Source organism: Lactuca virosa, chromosome 1, assembly GCF_052849685.1.
Source record: "Lactuca virosa cultivar CGN04683 chromosome 1, Lactuca_virosa_CGN04683_v6, whole genome shotgun sequence".
Classification (NCBI taxonomy): Eukaryota; Viridiplantae; Streptophyta; class Magnoliopsida; order Asterales; family Asteraceae; genus Lactuca; species Lactuca virosa.
In genome coordinates this window covers 203,112,919-203,127,977 of record NC_136426.1, presented here as the reverse complement: position 1 = coordinate 203,127,977, position 15,059 = coordinate 203,112,919, and the positions used below count along the sequence as shown (strand labels likewise).

Here is a 15,059-nt window from a genome sequence, read left to right as displayed (position 1 = left end):
GGAGGTTTGAAGGATGATCATGGAAGATTGATATTTCAACCACTTTTGAAGATTGAATGTTTGTATGATCTTTTTATTATGAAGTTAGTTGCAAGCGATAACCGAAAAGAAAAGAAGGAGAAGAAAGATATTTGTATAACAAAAGATACATTTCTCTTGTTGAAAACCCAAGTGATCTTCAAGCTCTTATGTTTGTTGAAGATGTTCTTGATGATCATCATGTTCTTGATGTTCTTGATGTTCAAGAAAAAGGAGTTCAAGTTGATTCTCATGATGAAAAAGTTTTTTGCTCGATTGGAGTTCAAACCGATGATATTTTGTTTTCTTGTGATTCGTTTGAAGGAATGATTCCTTATCGGAAGCCGGTGATCCAAGAAATTCACAAGTATCAAACTCCAAAAGATTTGATTGAAACTCACAAAATTGAAGTTGTGGAAAGTGGGTTTGTTCATGAAATCAAGTCTTCAAGATGCAAAAAGATGAGAAAGAAAAAGAAGAAGAAGATTAATCGGAAAAACAAGCGGGTTTACTCACAAAAATCATCAAATGTTGTGAAGCCGAAATCCATGAAGCAAATTTGGGTTCCAAAGAAACAATCTCCAAGTGTTGCATTGAATTTGATGTCAAAACCCAAATGTGTTGGTGGTTCTTTTGAAGATGTTCTTGGTTTGATGAAGAACACGAAGAACACGAAGAACGAGTCGTACATCACGCATAGTGGGTGGTATAATGTTCAAATTGGAGATTTTCTCGTTCCAACAAAAGAATCAAGATCTTCTAAATTCGATTCGTTCGTTGAAAATGGAACTCGATTCGTCAAAAAAGTATCTCAAATTCTCAAATGGATTCCAAAACGTCCATGATTTCGATTCATGTTTTTCGTTTTTCATTTTTTATCGATTTGCCTCATTGGATCAAATCCGTTTCAAACCCCATTGATTGATCCAATTATTTTTTGTTTAGATCAACTCAAAATCAAAATCATATTCACATTTTTTATTAAAATTCGAAGTGTCACTGTTCATCAAAATAAATTGTTTTTGAAGCCCAAAACAATTCCAATCCACTACGGTTCATTGATCAATTCCATAAGCCCAATCCAATTTTCTCACTGTTCACTCAAGTTGGATTTCTAGCCCAAATTAATGATCGAACATTTCATTTGTTATTGACTTTTTGAGTCAATATTCTCGATCACACTAAAAAGGAGTCTGTACTCGAACAAATTGGAATCGAAAGTATGGAGATTAAGATCGATTACAACTGGACATCGACAAGTGTATTCGTTTGATATGATCGACATCGACTTGGCATTAGGAAAGATTGAAGTCTGATAATGAGTAACGAAGGCAGTGAAATTGTTTAGAGTATTATCGCTGATGAAGATTTTTGATTGATTTTGTTAGTCGATGCTTTGAAATCGGAACATTTGAGGTTGATTATTCACGATTTTGGATTCGATTGAGGTTGATTTGAAAACGAAAGTGTCGATTGTTTGAGTATTGACGTCGAATCGATTTGCTTTTGGATAATCGACTGGATTTGGAAGTCAACATGAGTGGATGGAAATCGATATTTGAATATCGATTTTTGATTATTGATTGTTCGAAATCGATAGGGATTTTTTGGATATGATAGATTCGAGAATGAAACTGAACGATCTCGTATGTTTGTTTTGGAGTTGATTGTTGTGAAGTTTAAGTCGATTTCACATCTGGAATCGAAAAGTCAAGAACATGATGAACAGTGATGAAGAACAGTGCGAATAGTATGTTTGATCTAAAATTGCTCTGAAAAGTTGTCGATTTGTTGTTTGTCATCAAATGAACGAAAAGTCAAACTAACGAAAGTCAAACTTGGGATTCTGATGAACTGGAAAATGAATTGGAGGTCAAACGAGTTTCGTTATCAGTTTAGAAGTTGTTTTGGAGTCGATTGCAACTAAAATCAGCTTTGTGAAGTTGATTTTGATCGAAAATCATTGGTTTGAAGTAGTCTGATTTCGAAGGTCGACTGGAACAAAAGGGAATGTTTGATTTTTGAAAAGCAAAAGCATGGAGGCTGGATTTGTTAATGGAAATCGACATTGTTCTTGATGTTAAATTAAGAGTCAAAGGAAAAAGTCAAAGCAAAAAAATGCAATGTTTGAGATGTTGATATTAACTTTGATGTTCAATTTTGCTTTATCAAGTGAATGAATGGAGTCAAGAAATCGATGTTGGTTAGCAGATGGCTTGATAACGAATAGATGAAGCATTATGATTGTTGATTTGGGATTAGTGAGTCGCTGTTGATGATGTAGCTTCGAAACTATTTACGATTTGGGTCCCTGACATTTCTAAGAAGTGGCAGAAATAGTCCAGTTTCGAATATTGAGCAAAAATTGTGAAGAATGCTGAAGTTTCATGTTCAGTCCCTACAGTTTATGCGAATTGACGCTTTCTACCCAGCTTTGAAAAAGGGGGAGAGTTTCGCATTTTTGGCTGTTTTTGGCGCAACGGGTTCCTGCAGAATTATGTTATTGACGGTTTTTACCCGGTTTTTGAAAAATCTTGCAACTTTCACCCAAAAAGTCAAAAATTTTCATAAATTTGAAATTTTTTGTGGCTTTTTCGTGATTGTTTTTCTGTGCAAGATTTTTGGTGTTTCATTTTTGGCACACATCAAGGGGGAGTTTTGTAAAGTTCATTCCTCGAGCGCTTCTCACCCTTAATGGGTTTTATAATCATTTTTTGATTATATAAAGGGGGAGAATGATGGATATTCGAAGCAGATCTTTCATTTGCGGATTTGAAGACCGGTTTTCCTTCGAGGGGGAGTTTGGTCTTGATCGCGCGTGCTCGTTGGAGATTGAAGTCGGGCATCCAATTCTAACTTTGAGGGGGAGAATGTAAGGGTGCAAAGTCACTCTTGGATGTTATGAGGGCTTACTCCTTTGATTGTGCATAATGAGTTGTCTTTCCTTTATAAGGAAGTGAGTGACACTCATTTTATCTAATGAACATTTTGAGAGATTAGTTTAGAGAGAGAATTTGCAAAACCTATTTTGTACTCTTTCTATGAAACTAATGAGAGCTTAAAAGAATTATTTAGATCTTGTGTTCATGTTCTTGATTTTACTTAATGATTCGCTAAATCATTCTTAATTCCGCACATGCCATCATAATCAACACCACTACACAAGGGACAATTTGTTGTAATCCCATGACGAACTATTAAAGAATACCTCATATAAGATCAATATATAAGTGCATCCCTAAATGAAAATAAGAGGACTTTGATATTGAAATCAGGAAGGCAAGATATGACATGTTTCTGAATATGTGTTGAGAACTTGAACCTTTCATAGTAAGTACTAACTAGATCTACTTTGTGTTTAGTGAACTAAACTATTGAACTAACCATGTTGTATAGTAAACTAGACAAGATGTGCACACACATCATATCTGGATATAGGTCATTTCTTACTGTTATGTTCATTTCAGTCGTGAACAATCTTTTCTTCATGATACTTTTAGAGAACTTAGCCATATTAGTTCTGAAAGATGCGACCTTACATCCATCTCACATAGGTAATGCTAATCTGGAACAATCTGTACTATTCCACTATAAAATTTATCAACATTATTAAGAATAAGTATCATATGAGTGAGCATACATTTGTGTTAGTACTATTTTGAGCTTTCCTCAATTTTGGCTAGGTGGTGATTCATTGTGTTGGCTTTAAGTCTATTTCGCTCGATGTAAAGAGAACTTGTTCTCTACTAAGGCCTTTTGTCAAATAATAATCTATATAGCTCCAAGTCCCAAGTCCTTATTTTTTATTATTAATTATATTTAATGACAAGCTTAGTATTTAACTAAATTGTAAGCCCAACCCCATATTTTTGTCTCACTTGATTCATTTAATATGATGTAGAGACAAATCCTTATAAAGGCCTTTAAATTTTCCTACTTCCTTCGAGTAGAACAAAATCCCTTTGCCTTAAGCAAAGTTCCAAAGAGAGAGATAGGAAATGGTGTCATAGTGGTTTAAGTTAAATAGTAAACAAAACGTAGAATTGCAATTAATTTCATTACATTTTTGAACAACCAAAATGTAAACAAAATCTAGAATTGATGGCGACTTTGTGATGTCATGATGTGAGCCATATATTGTAAGTTGTAACGGAAGTGAGTTCCTATGAATAAGAGAAAAAATGTTTTGAACTATAAAATGCAGTGGCCATATATGGCGATCTATGCTTGATCTCATTACCAAGTAGTTTTCTTTTCTGACAATTCATAGTCGCACATGTGTTTCAATATATCAATAATGTCCATATCGTGTATCTATGCTTTACTGACCAAGGTCAACATTGCCTACTAAAATGAAGCTAATCATGGAAAGAAAACTATCCGTTCATAGAAAATTATTCGATGCCTGCGGGCCTTGGAAAGAAAACTAATCATGGACAGAAAATGATATTGTTTTGATGAATTGCATGTTCTTTGTCATTTTCCATAAAATAAAAAAATAATAAAAATAATAAAAAAATATATATTTCGTTAATCTACTCTAATAAATGAAAAAAAAAATTTGTCACATGTCACACTCTCATTCAATTTGCCAAATGTTATTTTGTGGTTATTTTGAATTAATTTTTTTCCACATGTAATTTTATGGGTTTTCTTATTTTATTAAATTCCAGATAATATTAATGTAATAATTACAATAAATTGATATCAATTTCATTAATGGACTTGCATTCTAATTTCAAAATTCTCAAATTAAAGCTCATTAGCTTCTTTTGTTTATTTATTTAAATATTTGTTTCAATTTAAAAGATAAAGAAACATTTCAATTTTAATAATTTATTATTTCTTATTTTTTAAAAGACTAAACTGCACAAATGGTCCCTGTGGTTAGCTGAAAATTGTCACTTTCGTCCAAAAAAGTTTGGACTAGCACCAGTGGTCCAAACTTTTCATTTTGTTGCCAGTTTAGTCCAAAAATTTTGAAACATTTTATAATGACGGATTTGCCCCTTATTATTTTATTTTTTAATTTTCTTTTATTACATTAATTAAAAACAATTAAAAATAATACAAAAATAAAATACCCTAACCCCCCCTCCCCCTCCCTCTCTCTCTCTCTATACGTAGGGTTTCAAGAAACATCCTTTTGCCTCGAACAAATCGTCGCCTCCTCCTTGAGCCGCTTCTTCCTTCGGCCACCATTTATTCAAGAAACCTCTTCCTTCAACCATCATTTGCACATACTGCTTCAAGAAAAAATCGACTACTAGATCTATGGAGACGATCAGATCTTGAAAAATCGATTATCCCTCTCCTCCGATATTGGTACCCGTCACAAACGGAGATCGGGCCACAAACTTCATCGTCGTCTCAATTAGGATGATACGAAGTCCGATGGTTCTGGATATCGTTGTTGGAGATAGACGAAGCCGCCACCGCCTATACAAACTCTAGCAAACCCTAGCTCCGGTGACGAACCCTAGATCCGGTGAACTCCAATAGCCCTAGATCTGGTGAACTCCGATGGTGCTGTATTTCTCTCTCTCTCTCTCTCTCTCTCTCTCTATGTGTGTGTGTACCTAAGTCGTCACTAGAAACCTAATTACCATATGTAATGATGCTTCCATTTTGGGGGGGGGGGGGGGGGATTTAATCGGGTGCTCCCAGTTGCGGTTTCTGGTGGTGTCGTGGTGGAGAAGAAGGCTAAGCAATTTCCTCCATTGATTTAATCAGGTATGGATATGTCTCTGATTTCATCATGAACGAGTGCTTGTTTGATTTCTGATTTTTGACGTGAATTGGAACCACCGACACATTCTGGCTATAATTTACACATCTACACCTTAATTAAAGGAAATACGAGGATCCTTGAGAGATATGATCGATCTAAGATAGGAAAAGGGTTAACTGCGATTGACCAGATGGAAGATGGAAGGAGGGAAAGCAAACACACAGATGATATAAGAGAAGAAAGGGGTTAACAAAGTTTGTGGTTCTAAATTTTTGTACTTCTGATTGATTCTTTATTTTTATTTTTTTTAGAGAGTATGTATGTTTGATTATATGTATCGATCCCCAGTGTGTATCTATATGTGAAAAGTGTTTGTGCTTTGAGTTAAAGGAAAAAGATAGGATGAAGAAGACGATGAGAGAGAGAGAGAGAGTGTGTGTGTGTGTATGAGAGAGTATTTTATTTTTCTTTTTTAATTTCTTTTAATTATAAAACTATTTAAATAAATAAATAAAAACTAAAAAAGCAAAAGCTAAGGTCAAAATCGTCATTATAAAAAAGTTCAAAGCAAATTGGACCAAACTCGCAACAAAATGAAAAGTTTGGACCTCTGGTGCTAGTCCAAACTTTTTTGGACCATAGTGGCAATTTTTGACATACCACAGGGACCATTCTTGCAGTTTTGTCTTTTTAAAAAAATTGAAAGTTGTCAAATATTTAGACTTTTATATTTAACTTTTTTTTTAAATTAACTCATATAATACATAAGTCTCACAACTAAGTATATTAAACAAAACTATTCACCCCTACCATATTACATGGATACCATATTTGAATAAGTTTGTACTTAATGTCAAAAACACATTCATTTCAAAAGAAAATAAGTTTCAAAACGACATATTCACATACTGATTTGGGTCATATGTTGGTGTTTCAGTCCCATCTGTTTATTTAACCATACCCTTAGTCAAGGGTTACCAATAGTAATATTAAGAAAGTTTGGGACAGATTTTAGTAAATTTCGCCACTCATTAATCTAATTATGAAACGGTCAAGCAATTCTAGGAACTTAGTAGCCTACCACTTCGACTTTTGCGCATCGGTTTGAAGATTTCTTCAGAAGTTTAAACTCACACAAAACACATTACACACACAAACACAAATTTCTCAAATCAAATCAACCTATGCCCATATTCACAAAACACCAATTCTCATGTTGATTGGAATCATTACGAAAAGATAAGAAAAATGGAGAGTTATCTGAAGGAGAACTTCGATGTCGAGCCCAAGAACCCGACAGAAGAAGCGTTGAAGAAATGGAGGTCAGCCGTGTGGCTGGTGAAGAACCCTCGCCGGCGGTTTCGTATGGTGGCTGATCTTGCCAAACGGGCTGCAGCCGAGAAGAAACGCCGGAAGATCCAGGTTTGATCTTTTCATCTTTCTCTTTCTCTTCAGTCTCGACGTTATGTGTAATGGTTATATATCTTTTTAAATTTATACCTATCCTGATAATGTTTGTTTGCAATCAGTGAACGTAAAACATTTTGAAAGGCATTGAGATTTATCATATGATTAATCAAATTTTTTTTTTTGGCATGAGTTGTTTTTTTGAAAATTATGAATCATCGTACTATATCTAGATTCGGATATGACGGAATGTCGTAGATCACATGTTTGTACATGCTAACCACAAATGTCAAATCTATTTTTTGGTTAGTTTCATCCAAGGTAAATGGTCATATTTAAAAAACTATGTGCTGAATTGTAAGATTTAACTGGGACGAAAATTGCAGGAAAATAAACCATAGGGGCAGTTCGTGACTGATTTTTAATGGTTGGACTCCAAGTGCAAAATTCAGTAAACTAGAGACCATTTCTGTAATTTATTCTAAAAACTAATTGTGAAAACGTGTATTACATTAATTTTAAAAAAAAAATTAAATATAAAGATCAAAATATTTGACAACTTTGAATTTATAAGAAACAAAAAAAAAATTATTATAATTGAAACGTTTTTTATCTTTTAAATTTAAACAAATAATTTAAATAAATACACAAAAGAAACTAATGAGATTAATTTGGAAATTTTGAAATTAAAATATATGTTTATTAATGAAACTGATATCCATTTATTACTAAATTTATTGTAATTATTACATTAAAATATTATGTTGAATTTAATAAAATTGAAAAAACTCATAAAATGACACGTGGAAAAAAAATTAATTCAAAATGACATTTGTCAAACTGAATGAGAAGATATCATGTGACAAAAAAAACTTTTATTTATTTGAGTGGATATGTTGTATGACTTTATTTTTCTCATCTTATATTCAATGTACATAACAAAAAAAAATAATAATAATAACGACTTTATTTTTCTCATCATATATTCGATGTATAGAACAAAAAATTAATAAATTAATATTAATATAAAATTATATATGTTTGAAAAGTATTCATGGTTTTTAATAATTCTCTTTGACATTACGGGAAAGTTGAAACCAAAAACACACGCATATTTAAGGAACTTCTTTGAAAATTCTCACAAACTACAAGAGTGATATATTTTAATTCAGACAACAAAGTCTTACCAAAACCATACGCTGATACGCATACACTCTTTGTGTTTTCTTGAAATCCAAGTGATATATTTTCATGGGAATTTCCATGTGCAATGATTTCTTGGTGTTGAAAGTGAGGTGTGTTTTTGTATGTTTGAATTACTATATCACATGCCAAGTGATAAATAAAATGTCACTGTGAGGTTAGACTGTCTTTATTGGCATTCATTGATTCTTTATGTATGTTGACTAAGTAAATGGTTCTACAAGCCATCGGGTTGAAATATATGCATATGGAGGCTTTTCAATATTTAGAAATTTGCAATCCATTGAATATATCTCATATATTCTTCATTTCTATACTCTAATGGAGTTTGTTAATTCTTTACATCAGGAGAAGATCCGGATAGCTTTGTATGTGCAGAAAGCAGCATTGCAGTTCATTGATGGTATGTCTAAAAAGTTATTGATATAGTAAGTAGGGTAAATTGAAAGAAATATCTAACAAACTTTCTTTTATATGTGTATTATTATAGCTTTCTACTTTCATTTGTTTCTATTTATAGTTTTGTACTTATATATTCTTTTTCTTAAAAAAAAACATTTTGTTTTAGAAATCAAGCAATATATAGCATTATAGTTTCAATATTTTTATTAGAAATTGTATTTTAGAAGATCCAATCATACGGTTATAATTAGGTGGATTATTATGGTAAAATGTTTAAATTGTAAGAAAATGGAAGCATGGTGCTATAAAGTACAATTACACGAATGGTCCCTATGGTTTGAGGTAATTTGTGCGTTTGGTCCCTCTTATTTTTTTAACTCGGAAGGTCCCTACTATTTGTTTTTGTTAAGTGTTTGGTCCCTACTGTTTGTTTTTGTTACATGTTTGGTCTCTATCTTACCTAAAAAAACTATTATTTAAATAGAAAAACAATGGTGGGGTAGGTAAGGTAAGGTGAGGGGGTGTGTTTATTTAAATAAATCAAAAAATCAAGGGCAAAAGTAATCTTTTTTAGGCAAGACAGGGACCAAGCGCGTAACAAAAACAAACAATAGGAACCTTCCGAGTTAAAAAAATAAGTTAGGGACCAAACGCACAAATTATCCTAAACCATAGGGACTATTCGTGTAATTTACTCTTACTTAAAGTATATTGTTATTTCTTTTCGTTTAAGACATTATAATACAAAATTCAAATTCATATACATTTCAAGTTTAACAGATCCTACTTTCAATTCTTTTTTTTTTTCTTCTTCAGACAATATATTTTAAAAAAATCTATCTATAAATAGCATTATATTTTTCAATTTTTTGGTTTTAAAACATTATATTTTGAAAAAATATTATATCTATTTATAATTATGAATATTGTTTTCTACTAGATTTTTTAGAATAATCCTTTTAATATGAAATAAATAAATTAGATTATTTCAAAACAAATCAAAAGTAAGTTTCTATTTCTTCTATTTAGCACTTAAAAACTTGGGTTAAGTCTAAAAAATAACAACATATTTTTTATTAATTTGTAGTTTATTAGAGACTAGGTGTGAAACCCGTGTAATATACGGGTTGATTAAAATGAAAATTTAATTGCTAAAAATGGTATTAAATCAAAATTGATTATAATAAATTACATTGAATTTATCAATTATAGAGTCACTTTCGTTTTGTTTCGGATTGTAATTTATTTTTTTGTTATTAAAACTATTTAAGAGGTTGTACTTAAACTTCAAATGACTTTTGATCCATATAAATTAACTTGATTTAAGTTAAAGTTTGACTTTGAAACATCCAATCAATTTTAAGAAATTTGTGTAAGTTTTGTAATTATATGGTAAGTTCTAATACCATATAAGAAACATGGTAATATTATTTTGGAAAGTATATACAATTAGCTTAAAATTTGGGATGACACAATCAATTGAAAAAATACATTAATTAATTAATTAATCTCATTTAATACAAAGCGACCACAAAATAACATGTGGAATTAATTTATTAAAAAAAACCATAAAATTAGCAAAACTTAACAAGTGGCAAAAAAAAAAAAAAAAAAAAAAAAAAAAATTAAAAAAAATTTCATTTATTAGAGTGGAGGATTTTTTAGTTTTTTTTTTTTTTTCTTTATGGTTATGCTTGTTAATTTACGAACTCTATAGATATATACAACATTCTTATCATTTTAATTTTATCAATTCTATATAGATAAGCTCTCTTGTTGTTCCTATAATCCATAAAATTGTCGAAGTATAATCTCTATTACTAAATACAATTCCATATATTTTTCAATTTCATTCCACGCTATTTCTCTAATTCTCAAGTTTCTTCTTTGATTAGTACAGCTGCTAACAGAACCGAACATAAGGTCTCTGAAGAAGTCGCTCAAGCCGGTTACGACATCGAACCCGACGATCTTGCCTACATCGTCCGCTCCCACAACAACAAAACTTACGATTTCCATGGCGGACTTCAAGGTCTCGCAAGAAAAATCAAAGTCTCACTTCGTGATGGCGTCCTTTCATCCGATATCTCCAAACGCCAACAAATTTTCGGGTTTAATCGCTTCGTCGAAAAGCCCCCTAGAGCTTTATGGATGTTCGTATGGGACGCGTTACAGGATTTGACGTTAATCATCCTCATGGTGTGTGCTGTGATTTCCGTCGGCGTCGGAATTGCTACAGAAGGGTGGCCGAAGGGGATGTACGACGGGTTAGGGATTATTCTGTGTATAGCGTTGGTGGTTGTGGTTACAGCAGTGAGTGATTACAAACAGTCATTGCAATTCAAAGATCTGGATAAGGAAAAGAAGAATATAATTATTCAAGTGACGAGAGATGGGAGTAGGAAAAAGGTTTCGATTTACGATTTGGTGGTCGGAGATATTGTTCATTTGTCAATCGGCGATCAAGTTCCGGCGGATGGGATTTTCATCGATGGGTACAGCTTATCGATTGATGAATCGAGTTTATCCGGCGAAAGTGAACCGGTGAACATCGACAAGAAACGACCGTTTCTGCTATCGGGAACTAAAGTTCAAGATGGCTCCGGCAAAATGCTGGTGACTTCCGTCGGAATGAAAACCGAATGGGGAAGATTAATGGTGACATTAAGCGAAGGTGGCGACGATGAAACCCCATTACAGGTGAAACTCAACGGCGTCGCCACCATCATCGGAAAAATCGGGTTAGCGTTTGCAATTTTAACTTTTCTCGTCCTCACAGCGAGGTTTGTAATCATGAAATTCCTCAATGACGAAATGGGGATATGGTACATGAGCGACGGTTTGGAGCTTCTGAACTATTTCGCCATCGCCGTCACCATACTGGTGGTCGCCGTCCCGGAAGGGCTGCCATTAGCGGTGACGTTAAGTTTAGCTTTCGCGATGAAGAAACTGATGAACGATCGAGCACTCGTGAGGCATCTTTCTGCTTGCGAAACAATGGGATCCGCCACCTGTATCTGTACGGACAAAACCGGAACTTTAACCACAAATCATATGGTTGTCACCCGTCTATGGGCTGCCGGAGAAAATAAAGACATCAGAAGTAAAGAAAAACTCAAATCGTCGATCTCAGAGAAAGTTTTAACTGTTCTTTTACAATCCGTCTTCTTGAACACGAACTCAGAGATCGTAAAAGACGAATCGGGGAAGACGAACATCATCGGTTCTCCGACGGAAACTGCTTTATTGGAATTCGGACTACTTTTTCAGAGTAATTACACCGCCGAATCGAAAAACGTGAAGATCATCAAAGTCGAACCGTTTAATTCCGTCAAGAAAAAGATGTCGGTGCTCGTCGCTCTTCCCGGAGGTAAGTTACGAGCTTTCTGCAAAGGCGCGTCGGAGATTATATTAAGTTTATGCGATAAAATCATCACCGACGATGGAGAAATCATGGAGATATCCGACAAACAACGAAAAGCGATTACAGATGTGATAAATGGTTTCGCATGTGACGCCCTAAGAACGATTTGTTTAGCTTTTAGGGATTTAGACACTGGGTCAAGCTCCGATAACATTCCGGAGACTAATTACACGATAATTGCAGTGGTCGGAATTAAAGATCCGGTGAGGCCAGGGGTGAAAGAGGCGGTGAAGACATGTTTGGACGCCGGAATAATTGTGAGGATGGTGACCGGAGATAATATCAATACTGCAAAAGCGATTGCTAGAGAATGTGGGATTTTGACTGCGGATGGTTTGGCTATTGAAGGACCGGTTTTTAGGGAAAAAAGCGTTGACCAATTGAAAGATATAATTCCTAGGCTTCAAGTGATGGCAAGATCTTTACCTTTGGATAAACATAAGTTGGTTACCCTTTTGAGAAATGAATTTAAGGAAGTTGTGGCGGTTACGGGTGACGGGACTAATGATGCCCCAGCTTTACATGAAGCCGATATCGGTCTGGCCATGGGTATAGCCGGAACCGAGGTTCGTTACTATATTCGTAACTTTTTTTCTTGAGCTGGCCCACAATGGGCCAGCTCAAGAAATGGCTGACACAAAAACAAGTCAGCGCAAGAAGTTGCTGATATTTTATTGTTTTTGTGTCAGCCGTTTTGCCCCGGAAGAATAATAATTTTGTAGAAACAGTATAAGATGCGAATGATGTTTTTTGTGTTTTCATAGGTTGCGAAAGAAAACGCAGATGTTGTGATTATGGATGACAATTTCAAGACAATCGTGTATGTTGCTAGATGGGGTCGTTCGGTTTATATAAATATCCAAAAGTTTGTGCAATTTCAGTTGACAGTTAATGTGGTTGCACTCATGACCAATTTTGTTTCTGCATGCACATCAGGTTCCTTCCCTCTTTTCAACATTTTATTTAGGGTTAATGTCATAAACTTAAACCAACTATTCTGATTTTTCACTTTAGGTCCCTTATCTTCTAATTTGTTTCACCTATAGTAAAATTTCAGGATTTTAATTTTTAACTAATGTTGAAGTAAAATTTCAGGATCTGCTCCTCTTACTGCTGTCCAATTGCTTTGGGTGAACATGATAATGGACACATTAGGTGCTTTAGCTTTGGCAACAGAACCTCCTCATGATGGGTTAATGCAAAGACCTCCAATTGGGCGTGAAGTCAACTTTATAACAAAGGTTATGTGGCGGAATATCGTTGGTCAAAGTGTTTATCAACTTGTGATTCTTGGCCTTCTTCAATTTGATGGAAAACGTGTTCTTAAAATCAATGGTCCGGATTCTACTGCTATTCTCAATACATTGATCTTTAATACCTTCGTTTTCTGCCAGGTAATTTGTAATTGTGTTCTATGACTATAAAGTACAATCCTATAAGAAGAAATGAAATGAGAAAGCCTTATGTAACATATCGAAGATATGTTCTTTGATATGATGTTTTTACCATATAGTAGGAGTGGAAAAATGATTCGATACTAAAAAATCACAATTTTTACCATTCGAATATGTTTCCTTCAAACCAAACGTTTAACAGCCATTCGAATTCTTTTGACAGATTTCATTCCTTCCAAAAACATTCTGCTAACCAAACACCTAATGATAAATTTCTATCATTTTACAGGTATTTAACGAAATAAACAGCCGTGACATGGAGAAAATAAACGTGTTACGTGGAATGTTTGATAGTTGGGTGTTCATGTTAGTGATGATATGCACTGTGACATTCCAAATCATAATAGTTGAATTATTAGGTACATTTGCATCCACAGTTCCATTATCTTGGGACTTATGGTTTGCTAGTGTTCTTTTGGGTTCACTTAGTATGCCAGTTGGAGCCATCTTGAAGTGCATCCCGGTTGACTCATCTACGAGCCATGGTGTCAAGCAACATGATGGCTATGAGCCGCTTGCCAGGGGTCCGGATATGGCTTGAGATTGATGTTTTATTTATTTATTTATTTGTTTATTTATTTATATTCTTTGTGAGGTTTGATTTTTAAAACCTTGGAACTATTGTTTTTTGAGGGAGGGTAGAATAGATGGTGCGGTTTCGAATTTTGAATTTGAGATAAACAAAACTATATTTGTTTGTTACTTATTTTTTGTGGTATTTTATGAGTATTTTGTTTTTTTACATTTATATAACGGGTTGGAAAATCATGACACTTTTAGTACATGATTTCTCAAAAAAGTAATTATTTAAATGATGTTATGTTTTTTAGAGGAAGAGATTATATATTATTATATATATATTAAAATTATGAAAGATTTTAACGGTGGCAACTTTACAACATTGACCCTTCATTTTTATGTTTTTGTTCACAAACAACCCTTTCACTTTGGTTTGAATTTTTCATAACCCTCGCATTTTATTACATATTATTAGTATTTAGTCTTTTGGCAGAAATGGTCCCTCATCATTAATATTATTATTGTTAGACAAAATTACACGATTGGTCCCTATGGTTTACCAGATTTAACATTCTCTTTTTGGTTTTAAATTAATGTTTTATTTATTAGAAAATATCCACTCAATACCATAAACCCACCCACCATCTGCCACCACCACCACCACCGCCAAAATTACATAAATGGTCCATATGGTTTACCCATGATGACAAATTCAGTCCCTACTACCTGAAAAGACCAAATTACCCTTACATTAACGGACAAAAAGCAACCAACATGCTACTTTACTTTACAAAGCAATACCTTCCGACCCGGCAACGCTGGGGAATCTTTTCTAGTATATATTAAATTTCTCCTACCTTAGCTACAGTGAATTTAATGGTTTTTTTTTTGGCAAAAATCG

General features: G+C 33.6%; 1 protein-coding gene across 1 annotated transcript; it reads left to right on the top strand.

Annotated features, from left to right (window-relative positions):
- The first annotated feature begins 6,843 nt into the window (after positions 1-6,843).
- Positions 6,844-14,392, top strand: LOC145163973 (putative calcium-transporting ATPase 11, plasma membrane-type). Its single transcript, XM_079082708.1, has 6 exons — positions 6,844-7,171; positions 8,708-8,762; positions 10,662-12,751; positions 12,950-13,121; positions 13,281-13,579; positions 13,869-14,392. The coding sequence occupies exons 1-6, from the start codon at positions 6,998-7,000 to the stop codon at positions 14,178-14,180; spliced, it is 3,102 nt and encodes a 1,033-aa protein (XP_078938834.1). The 5' UTR covers positions 6,844-6,997; the 3' UTR covers positions 14,181-14,392.
- Positions 14,393-15,059: the final 667 nt, after the last annotated feature.